Raw genomic sequence first — 21,677 nt, 5'->3', positions numbered from 1 at the left:
TAACTGTTGACAGCTTTAGCTGCCAGCGGTGGTCGCACAAGAAAAGTTGATCGATGAACCAGCCTGCCCATAGATGGATTGAAATTCGGGCAGTTCCTATTGAACTTGCCGAATTTTGATCTATTGCCAGCTTAAAGCAAGGAATGTTTAATTAAATATCACGTTATTGTGCATGCAGTAACACACACACTGAGGATATGTGAATAGGGACTTAGAGGAGAAGTACAGCCAAAGCTCCTTTGGATGTACTTCCCTTGTGGATAACAGGAGTGCAGTTCATTCTACATTCCGTGACCCGTTTTCAGTCAACGATGGGCTTTAGAGGTCATAAAGCCCAATCCAGGCTGGGAAAGACTGCGACCATGGTTGGCATACACCCAGTACCCTGGACAGTCACCAGCTCTGCTCCGAGCAGTGGGGAGAACCCAGCGATCAGCGGTGGTTGCCCACTCATTCTCTCACCCTTAAGAGGCAGCAGGGGACAGATGCTGCACCCCCCTAGGTAAGTATGGTTTAACAAAAAACAAACTCAAACTCTTACCCACGTCAGCCCCGGAAGAATTTACCCCCTTCCTGACCAGAGCATTTTTTTGCGAAATAGCACTGCGTCACTTTAACTGACAATTGCGCGGTTGTGCAGCGCTGCACCCAAACAAAACCGACTTTTTCCCCACAAATACAGCTTTTGATGGTATTTGATCACCTCTGCGTTTTTATTTTTTTGCGCTATAAAACAAAAAAAGGAGCGACAATTGTGAGAAAAAAAAAAAAACCACCACAATATTTTGTACTTTTTGCTATAATAAATATCTCCTTTAAAAAAAAAAAATTTCTCAGTTTAGGCCTTTCCTGGCTGGCCGGGTAGTGTGCTCAGATAAGGGTCTGGTATGGATCTGGGGGGAAACCCCACGCCGTTTTTTTGGCGTAGGGGGTTCCCCTTCAAATCCATACCAGACCTAAGGGCCTGGTATGCTCTCAGAGAGGGAACCGATGCCAAATTTTTTAAATAAATTTGGCGTGGAGTTCCCTTTTGAGAGCTGCTAATTCTCTGAGAGTCGCCTCCGTATAGACAGAGATCCGACTTGGAGGTGACCTCCATTGAAATCAATGGGTACCAGTCGCCTACAAGTCGGATATAAGTAGTACAGGAACCTTTTCTGAAGTCGGAGCGACTTCAGTAGTGTGCATTAAGACGGCTCTCATTCACTTACATTGATTTTTAAATGTTGTGCGACCTGAGGTGACTTGAAGTCGGATCTAAGTTGCCCCTGTGTGAATGGACCCTAAAAGTAGAGCTTCCTAACAAGTGCAGAGAGTTCTCAAAGCTGGAAAATAAATAAATCCAGGCAGCCTGCCAAGTTTTATCACAATGCTCGAATAAGTAGAAATAAAGTATCGTTTCATTCTTTCAAAGGAAAAAAAAAGAATTCCAGCATATATATGCAATATTTTATGTCACAACATTTGCGCAGCGGTCTTTTAAATGCAATTTAAAAAAATAAACTAAGAAACAAAACAGTAAAGTTAGCCTAATTTTTTTTGTAGAACGTGAAAGATGTTGTTACACTGCGAGAATCGTGCTCTTTATTCCAAGCAAAAAAATAAAAATAAAAAAATATATCACGATTCTCATTTTTGTCAAAATCGTGCAGCTCTACCATAAAAATAAAAAATAATAATGCAGGGACATGATTTATTGAGGAGGTAAATGTAGGTAATGCCTGGGCATACACTAACATTTCTAGATGTTCTGTATTTGATAGCAACTATTACCTTTCTGGATTTTAAGCAGGGTGTACTTGCTCATGCTTTAAATCACTAGTAAAAAGGGCTTGATTTAAATCATAATTTTTAAAGAGCAACTGTCATCTGTCCTGCAGAAGCTCCTTCTCTGCCCCGTTATTGACTCGCCAACAGTCCCATTCACTTCAATGGGACGGCTGGCGATGTGGCAGTGACGCGACAAGGTGAGGGATGTGGCGCAGCAGCCGAGAGGATGCCTGCTAACAGGTGCTCTTTAAAATATAAAAACTCATTCTTGCAGGTAGTTAGAATCTTTAATACAGTATTTGAAAACAAGATGCAGGTTTCCTATTTACAATAATAAGCTGTCAGGTAAAACAGCGAACTCAGAACCGATATTAGGTTACTCATACATAGTTAGAGAACTACTGAAATTCTTTTATTTACAACAATAGCATTGCCAGTGCATGTTCTCAGCTTGGATTCGTTGAATGAGTTTACAAAAAATTTAACTACACAGCGCATGGCTACAAAACAAAACTTCCTTTCATAGTGAAAAAAAAAATTACAGTATTTATCGGCGTATAACATGCACGCCAAGTTTAGGAGGGAAAACAAAGAAAACCTCTTACATCATCAATGCAGCCTTATCTGTGCAGCCCTGCCCCCAGTGCAACCTTGCCCCCAGTGTCTATTGCAGCCTTGGCAGTGCAGCCACTGAGACTTGCCGGAGCGAACACCTCCGAGATCGCAGGGACTGGGTGGAGCAAAGATACACATAGCCGAGTGTACTCGGCTCTTCTCGGCTCTGCTCACAGTCACGCCCTGTCCCGCCCTATGATGGACATAACACAGGTCCAATGGCGGGAATGGGCGTGACTGAGTGGAGCCAAGAACAGCAGAGTACACTCTGCTATGTGTAGCTCGGCGGCGATCGCTCCACTCACAATCAGCGTATAACAGGCACCCACGATTTTCCCCTGATTTTAAAGGAGAAAAAAAAAAGTGTGTGTTATACGCCAATAAATATGGTAAATTATTAACTTATCTTAAATAGAAAACTATCTTTGGATAGATTTTTACTCCAAAAGCATTTTATTAAAATAAAATTGATAAAAATACAAATTTAAATTAAAAAAAAATAAAAAAAGTTAATAAAAGCATTTTTATCCACCCTGATTTTAAGTCCACTTTATCAGCAAACTAGTCCAAGCTGCCCATAACTACAAAACAATTACAAGACATTATGAAATAAAAATATGTCTTAGTAGCATCTCCAGATAGCATCTGAGATAGAATATTCTGTAGAGTTTTAGCAGCACAGTGAAAGCTGTGTAATATGTATGTGGGTGGACTGTTCCCCAGCATCACCTCACCCATGACACAGCTCCCATCAGATAGAAGCACAAAGTGACACTGCAGGCTGAGCAAGTTTCCTTTAGAATGCAGTCATGCTGGTTATAGATCAGAATATGGTGCGCACACAGGAGAGACAACCACAAAACCTCCAGTCATTTCAGCAGAAGACAACTTTGCAACAAACTTCATACAACATTATGAGCATCTAGAACAAAGGGGAACCACAGTTTCTCATTTTTTAGGGGTCTGAAAGGATTATTATATAAAAGTAGCAAAAGGGAGTTGAAGATATTTAATGCTGAATCCCTATTATGGCTATTTTAGCAAGTGTATGTGACAAACACAGGAGGCTGCCCGCTCATCAGCGCCATTTAGAGAACACTTTGCATTTTTCTCACTAAATGCAAAGCATTCCCCAATTGGAAGAGGCGAAGAGTAGGGTGGTGACATGATGTCCAGCTCGTCTAATTAGAGAAGGCTTTGCTTTCCGCACTAAATGCCAGTCATCACAAGGGCACATCCAATAGGTTTCAATGTGCCCTGTTCACACCACAATGCTGGTGCGATGCAGTGCACAAAAAAGGAAGGAATGTTATGATTTCTGCAGTGCACTGAATGGCCTAGCATGCCATGGCACTGCAACACATGGTGTATGGAGACATGAATGAAGTGTCACTTTGTTTAGGTCAAATAAAGTTTAAAAAAAATATAAAATAAAAGTCGCACACACACACACGCTAACCCCACCCCCTCACTACTGAGGAAAAGAAATGCATTTACAACGCAGGCAGTGTGAATAAATCCTAAAGCTTTTTTTGTTTTCCCTCATTCAGCCCATGGACTGAACAAAGAAAATAAGAAAAGGTTTCATTTCGCTTTCTACAAAATCTGGCTACTGTATTCAAGCTATCGCACGGGTTTTGAACATCTAAACAGGAGCCGATAGGCTGCAGTCACTGTTTGGCTCCTTTAATTTTTAAATTATAGTTTGTTGGGCCAGATAATGCTGACAGGACCAGTGTAGCATAAGGTCAGCATTAAGAGTGCAGTATATGCGCTCATGCATATACAGCTGTGCACATAAGTTTACATACCCTGGCAGAATTTATGGTTTCTTGCCCATTTTTCAAGAAAGTATGAATGATAACACAAAAACCTCTTTTTCACTCATGCTTAGTGTTTGGCTAAAGCCATTTACGGTATCAATCAACTGTGTTTACTCTTTTTAAAAATCACAATGACAACAGAAAATGCCCAAAAGTTTACATACCCCAATAACATGCTTTAAAAAGGAGAACTAAACCCATTGATTTGCCAGTATTCCAAAACTAAATTATAATAATATTATACTATAATTAAAAGCCTGCCGTGCATGACAACTGTCCCAGTTGCTTGTGCCATCAACAGTCAAGCTGTGAAATGGCTGGTGTCATATAGCTGATCATGTGTGTAGCACCATGGCAACTGACGATTAAACAGAGGCCAAAATGTCATCTTCCTCGGTGGCAAAGAATAGGGGGGCTTAATTCTGCTTGATATATAAAATAAATAACATTTTTTTATAATATATATATATATATATATAAAAATATAAAAACTTTACTGATAAAAACATGAGGTCTAGGTCACAGCGATTGTCATGTCAGCAGCACCATCATGAAAATACAACTGCCATTTCCACTGTGGGTGTCACTCCCTCACTGTTCAAATCGCTTCAGTGAGGGAACTGCAATAGAGCAACACCGCAGATAAACAAAACTTCAACAATTCTGAGGCTGGCAAGTCGTTATTAAATTATTTCCATAATATACAGTGTATATAAAAAAATATCTTCACACCCCTGTTTTTGCCAGGTATTTGAGACGGGGGGGGGGAGTGGAGATTAAAAAAAAAAAAAAAAACACAACACACACACACACACACACACACACCACACAAAGATCATTTCTGAATTTTCTCCACCTTTAAGACCTAAATTCTGTTCAATTCAATAGAAAACCAAAACCACAAGAAGCTCAATGTTTTGGAATAGCCAAGACTGACTCCAGACCTGAATCCAATTAGATATGAAGCACTTTGGCAAGGAAGAGGCGGCACAGATTCCCAAGGAAAGATGTGCAATGCTGAACAGCTAAGACCAAAGACAATGCTATCAAAAAATAAAAGGTGCTTCAAAGTATTTTAAAGGGTATACATATTTATGCAATGACGCTATTTATTTTAAGTTTATTGGTATATTTTTTAAAGATTTCAGTTTATTTTAAATCGATTTTTTAAAACCGTTTATAGGTCACAACACACACATATGCTGCATCCAGGAGGTAGGCTTTAAACCTGGGCACTGCATGTCTGTTCCTGCGTTTGTCATGATTGGGACCTAGGACTCCCGGTCACCTGATCACTGTGATGGCCTCTAGTCACTGTGCAGCCCAACCATGTTTTTTTGTTTTGTTTTTATCTTCTCAATGAAGAGAAAAGGGAACATTGCAGGAGAGAAAGATGTAAAAGTCTGTAAAAAATAAATAATGAAAAAAAGGCTAGATCAATGTTTGATCTAGGTCAGTGTTAGTGTCAAGGTAAGAGTCAAAGGTCAAAGCCAGGGTCAGCATATTTTGGGGGGGTAAAAAAATAAAATGTAAAATGGGTATCAGTGTCACTCAGTGTTCGATTAACTAAAACTGGACAGTGCAAAATCTGGTACAGCTGTGCATGGTAGCCAATCAGCTTCTAACTTCAGCCAGAAAATTCTGACAAGAGCCTGTGTGTGCATGGACACAGGATAACATGATGGGGAATTTACTGGCTGCAGAAGAATATAAGAAAAAAAAAAAAAAAAAAAAAAAATATAAAAAAAAAAAAAGCACCTGAAGCCCAAAACAGCAGCTGTAAAATGTCCACTGTGCATGAGGCCTAATAGCAAGAAACATAACAGCTACATTTTAAAAATGTATACTTTTTACCATTTTGGACCAGTTTTCCTTTGATAAAAAAAAAAAAAAATAAAAAATAAAAAAAAAAAGGTATAATCCATCTGGATGCACAAAGTAGTTGTGATCATACATACAGTTTACGAACACATATCAGAGTTGTAAAATCAGGTTTGGGCTTTAAGGTTTGTTTTACCCTTTGGCGTGGAGATTATATATATATATATATATATATATATATATATATATATATATATATATATATATATATATATATATATATATATATATATATATATATAAAAATAAATTAAACTGCCATTTTTACAGGGTTGTGCAGACTTGTTAATCCAAAGAGATAAAACCTCAGAAAGCATCCTAATTAATCAAATATTATTGGATTGTTTTTAATAATAAAATTATCAAATCATTTTGTGAACTCAAATACCCAGAGAACCATAATTGTGATAAAAGCTCTACTTGGCTTCTAAAATAAATTAAGGTCCTGTGGTAATGATGTTGCAAAATTAAACAGGAATAAAAGTAAAACGTATTCCAAGAGTACAGGAAGACACATAAAGGACTCTCGTCATGCCAAGGACTGTGGCTGGCTGGATACTTTGATCTCAATCCAGGGATTGATTACAATATGCTTTTTAAAGATAATGCACAATTAGGAGCTCAAGATAGAGCTGTCAAAGTGGCAAAGGACAGGCTGGTCCCAGTTCCAAATATAATCAGCTCCCAACGTCTACCATAGTGGCAAATCCTGAACACAGTCTATCGAAAGATAAAAAAGAAACAATGTAATGTGTAGTTAGAAGAAATAATCTTGCAACATGTTTTCCTTTTCAAGTGCTGTATAGGAACACCAGACTGTGTTATGTTCATGTTGAAGGCCAACAGTGCAGAACTGCAATGGTTGAAGGGGGACGATTAGGAAGAAGTTCAACCGAACTTTTAGTTAACCTCTAACTGTGGCAGGTTGGCTCGGCTGCGCAAACCGCCATAGGTGTACGACGGTCCCTTCAATGTGTATAGCAGGCGTGCGCCCGCATCGCTGGAGCAGATGTCTGTGGGCGTGATGTCCACTGTCCACCAGCCACCCGCTATAGTTCCAGAGAGGCAGAACGGGGATCTGTCAATGTAAAACAGATCCCTGTTCTGACAGGGGAGTAGAGACAGATAGTCTGTTCCTAGTTTTCAGGAAAAGCAAGCTCTCTCTACTCCCAGTCAGTCCACTTCCCTGATCCCCCCCCCCCCCCCCCCCGGTGAGAAAAACCTCCCAGGGGGACATTTAACCCAGGGGTCTCAAACAGGCGGCCCTCCAGCTGTTGCAAAACTACAATTCCCATGAGGCATTGCAAGGCTGACAGTTACAAGCATGACTCCCACAGGCAGAGGCATGATGGGACTTGTAGTTTTGCAACAACTGGAGGGCCACCAGTTTGAGACCCCTGATTTAACCCCTTGATCTTCCCCTAGTGTAAACCCCTCCCCCCCCCCCCCCCCCATCAATCAGGCAGCTGGATAGATTCTGACAATATTGTCAGAATCCTTTCAGAGCTTGGAGTGGCTCTGTGACATCAGCTGACAACAGACTATAGTCTGCTGACGGCTGATTCTGGGTCACAGGAGGGCAAAAGTAAGTGTTCTCCTGTGATACAGAAGAGAAGCGTGGCCAAAAAAGCATTGGCCATACTTCTCTTTAATGCAGTAAAGAGAACTCCATGACTGGTGGAAATGGTCAGATTGACTAGTCCCTGACCAGGCTCTCATCTCCTACCCCCAATTCACTTTTAGGGCTTGTTTACATCAGTGTTGCACTCTGTAGAGCAATCTACGGTGAGTCGTTTTTCAGAGTGCATTTGACAGGCAGCTAGGATGTTCTACATCACCTCCTCACTCCCTGCCTTAACCCCTAAAAAGCTTGCTGCAACTACATGCATTGAATGTGGTTGTAGTATTACCCAATTCACTTGGAAAAGCATGGCAGCTGTGGCAAGTATACAACCTCACCCGGCTGCCTTTGTTACTTAAAATGATGATTTTTTATATTTTTTTCTATAAAAATAACAAAGACTTTACAAACATTCTTATACTTACCTCCTCTATGCAGTGGATTTGCACAGAGTAGCCCAGATCCTCCTCTTCTCGAGACCCTTTTCTGTGCTCCTGGCGAGTGCCCCCACATAAAGCAGCTAGCTATGGGGGCAAGCAAGCCGAGCTGTGTCCATTCAGACACGGAGCTGCCGTCAGGCCCCACCCCCTCTCCTTATTAGCCAACTGATTTTGACAGCCTCTAGAGCCAATGGCTCCACTGCTGTCTCAGCCAATCAGCAGGGAGAGAGTCACAGATAGCCGAGGAACTCGTGGACATCACTGGATAGAGATGGGACTCGGGTAAGTATTAGTGGGTGCTGGGGCGGCTGCTGCACACAGAAGGCTATTTATTGTTATCTGTCACTTGGCAACAATGACTACTAGTAGTTCAAACAAACTGTAACAATGTAAACTGTTAGGTTTGCAGAGTCATCATTTTGCACAGGGAAATTCCCTGGAGTGTTTTAACTTTAATCTCTCTTCCTTTTTCGCTTATAGTTAGTTACCACAAAGGGAAAACTTGCCCCGAGGTTCATCCATAATACATGCCAGAGAAATGTTTCCCAGTACCCCAAATTCTTTAGTGAATTTCACAAGCAGAAGCTCCCCTGAGAGTCTCTATATGGTTTAGGCCAGAATAAGTGTTCCCAAAATATATGGGAACCAGTAATAATACTACTATGGCCTGATGAATGCAGGCCTGAACCCTTACAGTAGTTCTAGTTCTCTTCACTCCATATGGCAGCAATATAAACAAACATAGTCATCCCCACCAGACACCCCTATATACAGTCCTCTTTAGAACATTACACACAGCACCCATATAGCAATTCTCCCCACCAATGAAGATATACTCTATACGCAGTTCTTTACTACAGTCCATTGCAGCCATATAATTAGATCAACTTACAACTACAAGTACCATGTGAACAGCCCTACCCCACCACCATAAAATCCCTAATCTCATTGGTGGTATATTCCTTAAATCTCCAGGTATGGCAATATTTACACATCTACTTGGTCCAGCTTGGACCAAAGTAAGTATACATGTTCCATACCTGTGGGATCCCTCTAGAGCAGGGTTTCTAGGCTAGGGTTCCTCCAGAAATGTATGCTTCTCAGATACGTTCCCACTGACACCACTGATCGTTTTAGCCATCTGTAATTCTTCCATCACACTAAACGTACCAGGGTTTGTAGATAGTTATTTTTAGCAGGGGTTCCCCGAGACCAGAAATTTATTTCACAAGATTCTCCATTTTGAAAAGGTTGGAGAGAAGTTGCCCTAGAACAGTGGTGGCGAACCTTGGCACTCCAGATGTTTTGGAACTACATTTCCCATGATGCTCAACTACACTGCAGAGTGCATGAGCATCATGGGAAATGTAGTTCCAAAACATCTGGGGTGCCAAGGTTCGCCATCACTGCCCTAGAAGCTGGAAATCACTGTAGTAGGCACCACAACTCCAGCAATCTCCACTAGCTTCCGGGTCCAATGTCAAGTGGTTGCCTTGGTGCATTGTGAACACAGGAGGGGGCTCACTTACAGATTTTCCAGCACGTCAAGTGACAAGAACGTTTTGGCTTGAGAAGCACATAGGCTTATTGCTTTACCTGCCAATGTACAGGTTATTCCATCCAAACACCATTCTTGTGATTTATACACCTATAACACTGTATACCAGGTAGGTGACATTTAATAAATAAGCCTGCTATGTCACCCCTCTGCCTCCAGTCTGTTCACTTTACAATAAGTTAGCATATTAGCCTCCAATCCGTTATCAGAAAGGTGACCCAAGAGGCATAAAGTCGAATCTAGGCATCTTAATATCCTAACCAGGACAGAAAAAGTGATGTTCCTGGCTGTACAGTGTGTCGGGAGTATGCCAATCACAAGAATGGCTGAACAGAACTAAAGCTCTTATGGTAGGTAAAACAGGAAACATATCCCAACGGTCTACTTAGCCATTTACACAAAATTCCACTTACAGCTGAAATAAACCAAAATGCAAACATTTATTATACTGCAGCTTACCAATTCTTAGATGGGATGGCTGTATTAAAGAGATTCTAAAGGCTCAAGGTATTTTTAAATATAGATTGTATAAAAGGTGTGCTGCAGTCAAACAAAAACCCCTTAAATAGGGTTAAATAATATAATAAAATATGGACTGCGCTAACTACCAAAAAAAAATTAATAATTATGTGAAACTTATTGCTTCACCACTGTTTCAATACAAAATTATACCACCAGTGCCATTTACAAAAAATAAATAAAAAATTCCAGTGCCCTTATGCTCTGAAAAAATAAACCCTTAGATTAATAAACCCACTATTCGTGACAAAATAAATAAATCCGTTCCAAAATATAAGTTGTTATAAAATTAGATGCAATTCCTTCATTACAGTGCAACAAAATTTTTGTGAACAATTAGCGGCTTCTATTTGCTCATATGTGATTCCTGCATCCACAGCAAAACTCACCCTTTGTGCCACCACCTTGAGAAATGGCCACTCACCAGATACCAATGGAAGCTCGCCTTTGGTTCATTAAACAGATAACCACGATCGTGTGAAAAGGGCCTAAACTGCTTTCACACTGATGTGCTGCGGTTTACTTACACCGGTGTCTATCCTGTGAGGTAACTGAACTGTGCCATAGACTGCCTGTGGCAAAAGCCGGCGCTGTACAGGAAGCATCAGCTTATGGGGCTCTGCTCTGCAGCCACTTTCTTCCTCTAACACCAGCTTCATTCACAACACTGATGCTGTGGTATGACGGGTCAGCAACCTGCGATCTGGTCTTGCTAACCCACCATTCCAGAGCAGGAGGGCTCCACGGGCCACTCCTTGGCCACCCCTGACTTAGACCAACATGTGTTTCCTTATGGATTTCTTCCATATTACATGTGTTCCAAGCCTCAGTCCCTTGCTACCGGCATCCGCGTTGTACAAAGTCCAAGCAGCCTCTACGCGTTTCACAATCCCATTTGTGTCATCAGGAAGTATGTGAAAAGATCTCCTTAAGCCATCCAGCAATTCCCCTCTACCTCAGTCAGTGTAAAATACCTTGTTCTTCCATGTATATGACCTCCTCATGCGATGGTGGTCTGGTCCAGCAGCCAACAGCTTCAATATTTCAACATATTCCAACAGAAGGACACTAGACAGATGAGTGTCAGGAGGACAAGAGCGCCCTTATCACAGGCATCATGTTCAGGTTTTCAAGTTCTAAAAACAATGCTTCTATGACATCACTTATTTAAAACCTAAATGTAATACATGGTTTCATACTACATCAAGTGTCATATAGCAGATCTGCTTGACCCGTTATAATCCAGTTGTACAATGCCTGCAGCCTGCAAGTTTGGTCATACTAGGAAAAGGCTGTTGTGTAATATTACAGTTTAAAGTGGTTGCAAACCCTTCCATATACCCAGTGAAGGGTCTATTATCAGCTGATACACTGAAATGAAACAAATCCTCCTACATAAGTTGTAGCCGTTTATCTGCAGTATTCCCTTCTCCACATCCAATGTGCCTGAATATACAATTGGAAAAAAATAAAAAGTATGTGAACCCTTTTGGAATGATATGGATTTCTGCACAAATTAATCATAAAATGCGATCTGATCTTCATCTAAGTCACAATAATAGACAATCACAGTCTGCTTAAGCACTTGCAGACCGGACCATTTTGCTGGTCAAAGACCAGACCACTTTTTGCGATTCGCCGCGTCGCTTTAACTGACAATTGCGTGGTCGTGCGACGTGGCTGCCAAACAAAATTGGCCTCCTTTTTTCCCACAAATAGAGCTCTCTTTTGTTGGTATTTGATCACCCCTGCGGTTTTTATTTTTTGCACTATAAACAAAAATAGAGCGACAATTTTGAAAAAAAAAAAAAAGCATTATTTTTTACTTTTTGTTATAATAAATATCCCCCAAAAATATATATAAAAAAATTTTTCCCTCAGTTTAGGCCGATACGTATTCTTCTGCATATTTTTTATTTATTTTTTTCCACAAAAATCGCAATAAGCGATTGGTTTGCGCAAAAGTTATAGCGTTTACAAAATAGGGATAGTTTTATGGCATTTTTATTAATAGGCGATCAGCGATTTTTATTGTGACTGCGACATTATGGCAGACACATCAGACATTTTTGGGACCATTGTCAGTTATACAGCAATCACTGCTATATAAAATTCAGTGATTCCTGTGTAAATGACACTGGCAGTGAAAGGGTTAACCAGTGGGTGGCAGTGTAGGGGTTAAGTGTTCCTAGGGGTGTGTTACTAACTGTGGGGGGGTTGGGCTTTCATTTAGTGAACACTGATCTCTGCTCCAATCACATGGAGCAGAGATCAGCGTCACTAGTTGCTAGGCAAAATGGAGATATGCTGTTTACAACGGCATTTCTCCATTCAGCCACCCCGTGAGACAATCGCGGGTATGCCCGCGGCGATCGAGTCCGCGGGACCCACGACCGGACTCGCGGGGGTCCCGACCGGCACACGAGCGCGCCAGCGATGGCAGGGCGGCATTGAAGATTGGACGTACCTGTATGCCAATATGCCTGCCCGTGCCATTCTGCCGACGTACATCGGCGTGCGCTGGTTGGGAACCGGTTAAACGAATAACACACAATTAAACCATGTTTTTATTGAACACACCATGTAAACATTCATAGTGCAGGTGGAAAAAGTATGTGACCCCCTTGGATTTAATAACTGGTTGAACCTCCTTTGGCAGCAATAACTTCGACCAAACGTTTCCTGTAGTTGCAGATCAGACGTGCACAACAGTCAGTAATTCTTTACCATTCCCCTTTACAGAACTGTTTCAGTTCAGCAACCCCCCCAAAGCACACGAGTACAAAGCTCAGGCTGTCAGTCTCCTGGAGAACCCTCCCCTGTCGCCATTTTCCTCTTGGTGTCAAGTAGAGCTGCACAATTAATCGTCAAGAATCGTTATCACAGTCTTGACTAAAGTGTTATACAATTCTTTCTATGCAAAGAATTCTCTCTGCTCTTCTGAAGCCATGGCCCTCAAAAGAAAGGAAGAGAAAAACTGGGCAGTCTGCCAAGAATCCAAACATTCTTTATCAGCATAAACATTGTAACAATTTGTCAACAGAATAGACTGTGTGTAAGTGAAAAAAAGTTTAGTCACTTAGGCCCCTTTCACACGAGATGGATCTGTGATGATCCGCCCCGTTAACATCCGCTTGCTCAGCGGGGATCGCTCAGTTTATACCCGCTGAGCCGGCGGATGACAGGGTGGTCCCGGCACACTGTGCAGGGACCGTCCTGTCAGCTCTCCGCTCTCCTCTATGTGGGAATCGGATGAACACGGACCGTCTGTCTGTGTTCATCCGATCCGCTCTGCAGACGGATAGAAAAATAGGATTTTCCTCCGTCTGCAGAATCGGACCATAGCGGAGACGGATGATAATCGGGTGTCAGCGGATGTTCCTCCGCAGACACCCGCTATCCCATAGGAATGCACGTATGTCCGTATTTCATCAGAAAACAGATGGATGAAATGCGGACATACGGTCCACATGTGTTAAAAGGGGCCTTATACACTAAACCTTTTTCTGACATTGGTTGGTTTCAAAGTTAAAATAATTTTTTTGCTAGAAAATTACTTGGAACCCCCAAATATATATTTTGGTGGTTGTTGCAATATTTTATGTCACACTGTATTTGTGCAGTGGTCTTTCAAAGCATTTTGGGGGGGGGGGGGGCGACACCACACACACAGTAGGGCCGGTTCACACTGCGGGCGATGCGAGGCGACACCGACTTGCCTCGCCGCGACCTGCCGCGACCTCAGCGGCGATTTGCAAATGACTTCTGTATAGAAGTCAATGCAAGTCGCCCCGAGGTCGCCCAGAAGTAGTACAGGAACCTTTTTTCTGAGTCGGAGCGACTCGAGTCGCTCCTCTCAGAACGGTTCCATTGTACAGAACGGGGGCGACTTGTCAGATTGCGGCGAGGCAAGTCGTGTCGCCTCGCATCGCCCGCAGTGTGAACCGGCCCTAAAAAGTTAGCTTTTTTTTTGGTTCATGTGAAAGATTTTATGTTGTGAGAATCGTGATTTTTTTTTATTCTAATGGGGGGGGGGGGGGGGGAGAAAAAAAAATAAAAATATCGGGATTCTCATTTTGGCCAGAACCTTGCAGCTCTAGTGTCAAGTGTCTAGTCTCAAGAAAGCTTGTTAGAAGTGATTCATGCTAATAGAGGAAGGTAGCAGAAGACAAAAATGATATTAATGCCGTGTACACATGACCGGACTTTCCGGCAGACTAGGTCCGACGGACTTTCTGAACGAACGGACTTGGCCACACACAAAGTCAGATGGATTCAACTGTGGTGAAGTAGGACCGGACTAGAATAAGGAAGTTCATAGCCGGTAGCCAATAGCTGCCCTAGCGTCAGTTTTCGTCCGTCGGACTAGCATACAGACGAACTGATTTTTTGACTGGACTCGAGTCCATCGGAAAGATTTTTTTTTTGCTGCCGAAAAGTCCGGCCGTGTTTACACGTTATAAGGCTGCACTCACACTTCAGCATTTTGAATCATGGGCAGATTTGCCACAATTTGAAAGCGCCGATGTGCAAATGATAAATCGCTGGACTCGCGTTTGAGATGCCATTCATTTAAAAATAGCGGCGCTTTACCGCCGCCGACGCCCTCACACCCCAGTGTGAAAGGGGCCTAATGAAGACAAGATGAAGATGAAAGCTCTGGGAGCTGCAGCAATAAAAACTACGTCAGCAACGGTGGCTCCCATATTTCTCTCATCACAGGTTCTTTAGCCTAGTCAGTAAAATGCTACACCACATTTAAAGGGTTAGATCTCCTCTCTACAGGAAAAAGAAAACACCAGACACCCTACCCCACCTGGTCCTCGCTGTTAGCACCCTGCAGCTGTCCACTCTTCTCCATGCGGCACTTCCAGGACAGACCAGATCAATTCACTAGGATGGACGGTGCTAACCAATCAGAATGGATCTGGTCCATCCTGGAAGCATTGCCTAGAGAAGGGGATGAAGAGCACGGTTTACAAATCCCTGAACTACTGGATCGGTTGTGGGGTGTTGCCAGCCCAGCAACACCCAGAGGTTAGTAGTGGCAATTGGGGGGGGGGGGGGGGGGGTACAGTGTTAGTTTACCTTTACATTTTTTCTATAAAAGTGAGCTGACACTTTAACAAAAGAACTCAATGCTTACTTAAAAGGGGTTGTAAAGGTATTTTTTCAAACAACAAACATGTTCTACTTACCTCCACTGTGCAGCTCGTTTTGCACAGAGTGACCCCGAACCTGTTCTTCTGGGGTCCCTCAGTGGCTGTCTCGGCTCCCCCCCGCAAGGACTCCACAACTTCATGTGAGCTCCCTCGCATGGTGGGGAGTGCTTGCGGGCACGCTCTTGTGATATGGCCGCCGGCCATAGCAGCTCACTGTATCACTCGGCCCCGCCCCCACAGCGCACTGCATCATTGGATGCGATTGACAGCAACGCGAGCCAATGGCTGCGCTGCTGCTTTCAATCCATCCACTGTAACAAACGGCCAGGGTGAGCGGCAAAGAGGATGTCTGGGGCAAGTGCAGGACTTCCAGGGGTCAGGTAAGTAAAACAGTGGGCTGGGGGGGCCAGCATTGTCTGATGTTTTTTTTCACCTTAATGCATAGAATGCATTAAAAGTAAAAAAAAAAAAAAAAATAACTTACCTTTACAACCCCTTTAATTTCTTTTAGATTGTAAGCTCTATTGAGCAGGGCCCTCTTGTACCAAATTGTATTGTAACTGCAATGTCTGCCTTTATTTTGTTAAGCGATGCGCAAACCTTTGTCGATATATAAATCCTGTATAATTATAATAAATCATAAACGCAGTCCCTAAGGGCCATACACACGGGTCAAATGTTGGGTGGCATCAGTCCATATGTACAGCAGCCAGACCACATTCTGTTGAAGGGGTACGACCAGAAAAGGTCTGCCAATTGGCATCCGATCAGCATTCTTAGCCATGACCTGTGTGTTCTGGTGGAAGGCCGTCCTCCTGTCGGAACACAATAGCTCAGCGGGGGAGATGGCTGTTCTAACATTGGATAGTTAGTACAGAAGCGTCTGCCAAGCTTTTCAATTTTTTTGCGTTCAGCCGCTGGGTTAAAACGAAAAAAATATATATAATAAATTGGGTGTACCTGGCTTTAGGCTGGCCATACATTAAATTATACAATATTCCTTTAGAGATCTTTCTTTGACAGCTCAGTCACTGTTCTTGGAGCACACTCTCAGGACAGAAAGCTCTGGTGACCATTGTCACGTGTGCGTTAAAGACCACCCTCTTTGCTAGTGTATATGCGCCTGAAGTGAAAGCTAGAAGCCCTGTAAAACAAATTAAATTTGTAAAATAAAATAACCGTTTTTTCCCCCTTTCCTTGTAACATCCTCTGAACTCCCAAACCTTTCTTGCCCCCCTTTACTTTCATTTGGAATGAGCAGCACAAGTCAGTCATGTGCTCATGGTCATGCTCTGTGAAAGTCAGATACATGCGCTGCATTAGCCACTTATTGAAGGGATACCATGGTCTGTCTTGGAGGCTGCAACTAGACTATAGACTACACATATACACGGACCAATTCAGACAGAAGCCAATTACCCTACCAGCAGGTCTTTGGAATGTCTGAGGAAACACAGGAACAGGGAGAACATGTAGACCCCGAAGCAGAGTGCCCTGGCCAAGACTCAAACCAAGGACCTCAAGGGTCCATTCACACTAGTCTTCTTCAACGCACTGTGCCCACCCACACCACAAGGCATTTTGCCTTACCATGCGGTAGGACTGCGCTGGAATAACCGCCCAGTGAAGTCCCACCATATCTGATGTGAATGAAGCCCAATGCTGCAAGGTACAAGTACCAATAATCACCAAGCCACTGGGCTGAGCCCGTTACCCTTATTTGCTTCTACTTCCCATACTCTAGATTGGTGAAATAGAAATACCAGAGGCTTTACTTTAGCAAAGAATGTGTTAATTTGTCATACCCCTGTACCAGCACAGAGGAGATGGCAAACACAGATAGCAGGAGATGAAAAGGTTTCCACTTTTATTGGAATTCCAGCTCCTGCACTACATGGTGTAACACACTACACTTAGTACAAGAACGTCTATGAACAAAGCCCAGCCTGGAAGACACAAAAGGCAAGAGCCAGAGGTGCTGTCAAACAGCTGGCCGGCACAAGTGGCATCACAGGGGAAGAAGGTCACCGTCACATGGCTAAAGGCTGATCTGTCACATGCAAAATACTATTTAACTTTTACACTGCTGCACAAGACACATTCTACTTACAAAAAGCTGCAAATTAAACTTTACACAGTATATTCCGAAGATCCTTTCTCAGCTAGCGAGTTTATCAGTAACTTATTTGGCTATTGCAACAGCACATTTAAGGGTAACCTAGTATGGAAAGACCTGCAACATGGCATTGCTTTAGCACTTTTATAGGTTACCAAGTCAGGAGACCTAGATCATGGCGTTGCTATGGAAAGAAGACATTTAAGAGTCATCAAGTCAGGAGCCTCTATATCATATGTTATGGCTATAGAACATTTAAGGGTTACAGAGTCAAGGGCCCTATATCATAGCTCTGCGAAAGCACATTTAAGGGTCACCGAGTCAGGAGACCGATATTGTGGCACTGCAATAATAAATTTGGAGCTCAACTCAAGGGTCCTATATCATGACATAGCATAAGCACATTTAAGGGTCACCAAGTCAGGGGCACTAGATCATGACATGGTATTGCACTACTAAGTCAAAGAGCCCTAAATCATGACATTGCAATAGCAAACTGAACCAAGTCAGGACCCTGTATATCAGGACATGACACTGCTAGAGCATATTTAACAGTCATGAAGTCAGGGGCCCCAAATCATGACATGGTATTACAAAAGCACCTTCATCATAACATGGCATTGCAATAGCACACTGAAGGGTCATGAAGTCAGGAGACCTTATAATTTCATAGTATGTCAGAAGCATACGTAAGAGTCACCAAGTCCCAGACAGGGGTCCTATATCAAGACATTGCAATATAATAGCACACTGAAGGGCCATAGTGTCAGGAGACCTATATCATGGTTTGGCAAAAACATATATATGTCACCAAATCAGGGGCCCTATATCATGACAAGGCAATGCTGTAGCACAATTAGGGGACCTGAAGTCAGGAGACCCATATCATAACATGGCATTGCAATAGCACATTGAGGCCTGGTTCACACCTATGTGACTTGAATGTGGGTTTCTCTGCATCCAATTTGCATAGCAGGAGATTGTGACCGGCTCACACATTACAGTGGCCCCGGTGCGATCTGTACAAGAGCCCTGTGCATCTTTTGGTATGTTTTAGATCCGAATTCAGCCAAAAAGTCAGGGGCCCTATATCGTGACATGTTAATAGAACAGTGTGAAGTCAGGGGGCCCTATAACGTAACATGGTTATAGCACAGTGTGAAGTCAGGGGGCCTATATCGTGACATGGTGATAGCAAAGTGTGAAATCAGGGGCCCTATATCGTGACATGATGGTAGCACAGTGTGAAGTCAGGGGCCCTATATCGTGACATGGTGGTAGCACAGTGTGAAGTCAGGGGCCCTATATCGTGACATGGTGGTAGCACAGTGTGAAGTCAGGGGCCCTATATCGTGACATGGTGGTAGCACAGTGTGAAGTCAGGGGCCCTATATCGTGACATGGTGGTAGCACAGTGTGAAGTCAGGGGCCCTATATCGTGACATGGTGGTAGCACAGTGTGAAGTCAGGGGCCCTATATCGTGACATGGTGGTAGCACAGTGTGAAGTCAGGGGCCCTATATCGTGACATGGTGGTAGCACAGTGTGAAGTCAGGGGCCCTATACCAATGATAGGATTGGGTTTCCCTAGCACTGAAGTTGGTGTGGGTGATATGGGCCCCCAGTAGTGGGCCCCTGAAGTTGCAGATCTGTATAAAGTGGTGATGCCCCTGTGGCAGAGCTCAGAGCTGGGTGTAGGATGGCAGGGAGAAGTTGTACTATGATGAAAAGTTTGCCATGTGTGCCGGGTATGTCTCCGGAGTGCCCATACACATCCAGGGCCCGTGTCCCTCCACATTCCCCGTCATCACTCACACTGCTCCTCTCCACATCGGTCGCTGCCATGGTGTCTCAGCAAGGCTCAGTCCCCGGCACGGTGTCCCCGGCTGCTGTGTTCTTGTGAATTGATGCAATCCCAGCTCATAGATCTCAATGGGATCCAATATGGCCACTGGACTTCCTGGAAACTCCCATCTGCATCAGTGAGTTCTATCACCTCCCACCTAGGTCCGGACTGAGCGCCCTGTACACCCGGCTCCGTACAGCTCCCAGTATACACCGCACAGTCCGCTCCCAACACACAGCTACACACACACCGGGCGGCCACTCATCACAGCGCCCCGAATCTCCGGCCTGGCCCCGCCCTCCTTCTGCGGAGCATGCTGGGAACTGTAGTCCGGAGCCCCGCTACAAAGGTGATGCTGTCACTGCATTCTGTACACAGCACCTAAGGCGGCTCCAAAGGGATCGCACACCCGAGGGATAACCCGCCACAAAACACGGATAATAATGGCTCTAAGGAACCGGCAGGACGCCGCTCGTTAATATTGGTGTTTATATTCGATTTGTACAGAACCAAAGGAAGCCCTGGGCCCCTGCTGCCCTCTACTGGACGGCTGTGGGTATTACAACAATCAGAATTCTACAGCTAAACCTGATTCACTCAATAACAAAGTATCACTAAAGGAAAAAGCTTTTTTTTTTTACTTTTTGCTATAATACATAGCTAAAAAAAACAAAACAAAAAACACACATTTATTCATCAGTTTAGGCCAATATATTTGCTAAATCACAATAAGTATATATTGATTGGTTTGCGCAAAATTTATTGCGTATACAAATATGGAATGGATTTAGGGACTTTTATTTTTTCTTATTGTTTTTTACTAGTAATGGTGGCGGTCTGTGATTTTTAGTGAGACTGAGACATTGCGGTGGACAAATCTGACTCCAAATGGCACTTTTTGAGGGCCAGTGCTAAAAAAATGCACTGATCAATGTAAAAATTACACTGGCAGGGAAGGGGTTAACACTAGGGGTCGATCAAGGGGTTAAGTGTGTTCCCTAGGTGTAGTCTAACTATAGGGGGGGTGGGCTTCCAGGGACATGACAGAGATCACTGGGAACAGTAGATCTCTGACATGTCCCCTGTCAGAATGGGGATTTGCCTTCTTTACAAAGGCAGATCCCCATTCTGTCTCTGTATTAGGTGGTCGCAGGTTGCCGGCAGACAAGTCCTCCCGACCCGCAGGTACACCTGTGTCGCCAGGGGCGTGCACCCACCTGAAACCGTGCCTGTGCAAGCCACTGTACAGGTACAGCAATTTGCACAGGAGAGCCCACCTGCCGCAGTGTATCTGGCTAGTGGTTAAAATACCCTCATAAAATTGCACCCATAAAAAGTTAAATAAAAAACAGCATTTCTTAATATCTCGCTCGTGAGATCACCACAACACTCAGGCTCTCAGTGATCACACAATAATTCAGGGCTGGGCTCCTGGAGGATTACACCCCCTGTTAGGTTTTTATTGACGTCTGTCAGCAATCAGCACTGGAAGCTGCCAGTCACTCACCACTGACACCATACAACTCATGGTGTCACTCAGGCACCCATGCCATCTATGTCTTGTAGTTGCAAAGCCTGACTGGAACATACTTCCTCTTGGTCATGATGCTGTCAAAAATGTAGACAGCATCAGGGAGGCTGAGTGACACCGTGATTTGCTTGGTGTCATTGGTAATAGCTCTCAGTTTCCAGTGCTGATTGCTGGATAACCAGAGCAGAGGCAGATGTCAAACATGGTGCTGCACATTCACCATGCTACATGTGTTACATGACTGCTTAATATTCCTAGAGTAATTCTAGGGTAGACTTTCACTAAAAGCACCAGGATGATTCAATCCCTGAACTCCAATTATACACGAATACAAATAAACAATCATTTGACTTAGTCAGTTGTATCAAGTCCATAGGCTTGCACATAGGGTGTGCCAGGTGTGCCTGGGCACCCCCTAATCAGCTTTTGTGGCAAAGATTTCCCCTGTTTAAACCCCTTATATTTCAGCAAAGCCCCCTAACGGGGCTCCTAAAAAGTTTGTAAAAAAAATAATAGAAAAATAAACATGTCAAAAAATAATAGAATAAATCTACTGACATCATCCACTGCCCTACTGACACCAATCTCTGCCCTACTGACACCATCCAATGTACAGTAGATGGAGTGATGAAGAGAAGGAGGACTGTTCATGCAGCTGAGACAAAGCTTGGTGGGGCAAGAACTAATGTAGATATACTTGCTTTATATGTTCCCCTAAATGAAAATAGCATTTAACTAGGGCTGAAACAACTAATCGATTATGAAATGAATCGATTACTATTTTCATAATCGATT

The 21,677-nt window shown here is 43.3% G+C and overlaps 1 protein-coding gene across 3 annotated transcripts in view; it reads right to left on the bottom strand.

Moving 5' to 3' along the window:
* SEPTIN8 (septin 8) overlaps window positions 1-19,794 on the bottom strand; it is a 201,171-nt gene extending 181,377 nt beyond the window's left edge. The window contains exon 1 of one of the 3 annotated variants that reach the window (XM_077473227.1): window positions 19,321-19,794. In XM_077473227.1, the coding sequence (XP_077329353.1) occupies window positions 19,321-19,350 (30 nt within the window). In that variant the 5' untranslated portion in view covers window positions 19,351-19,794. The remainder of the gene's footprint in view (window positions 1-19,320) is intronic. The other 2 variants (XM_077473226.1, XM_077473228.1) reach the window with 2 other exon arrangements.
* Between the last annotated feature and the right edge of the window lie 1,883 nt (window positions 19,795-21,677).

This window comes from Lithobates pipiens, unplaced genomic scaffold (assembly GCF_037356315.1).
Source record: "Lithobates pipiens isolate NorthernLeopardFrog02 unplaced genomic scaffold, aLitPip1_a1.2 Scaffold_8, whole genome shotgun sequence".
In the NCBI taxonomy this organism is placed as follows: Eukaryota; Metazoa; Chordata; class Amphibia; order Anura; family Ranidae; genus Lithobates; species Lithobates pipiens.
This window is presented reverse-complemented; position numbering and strand designations above follow the sequence as displayed.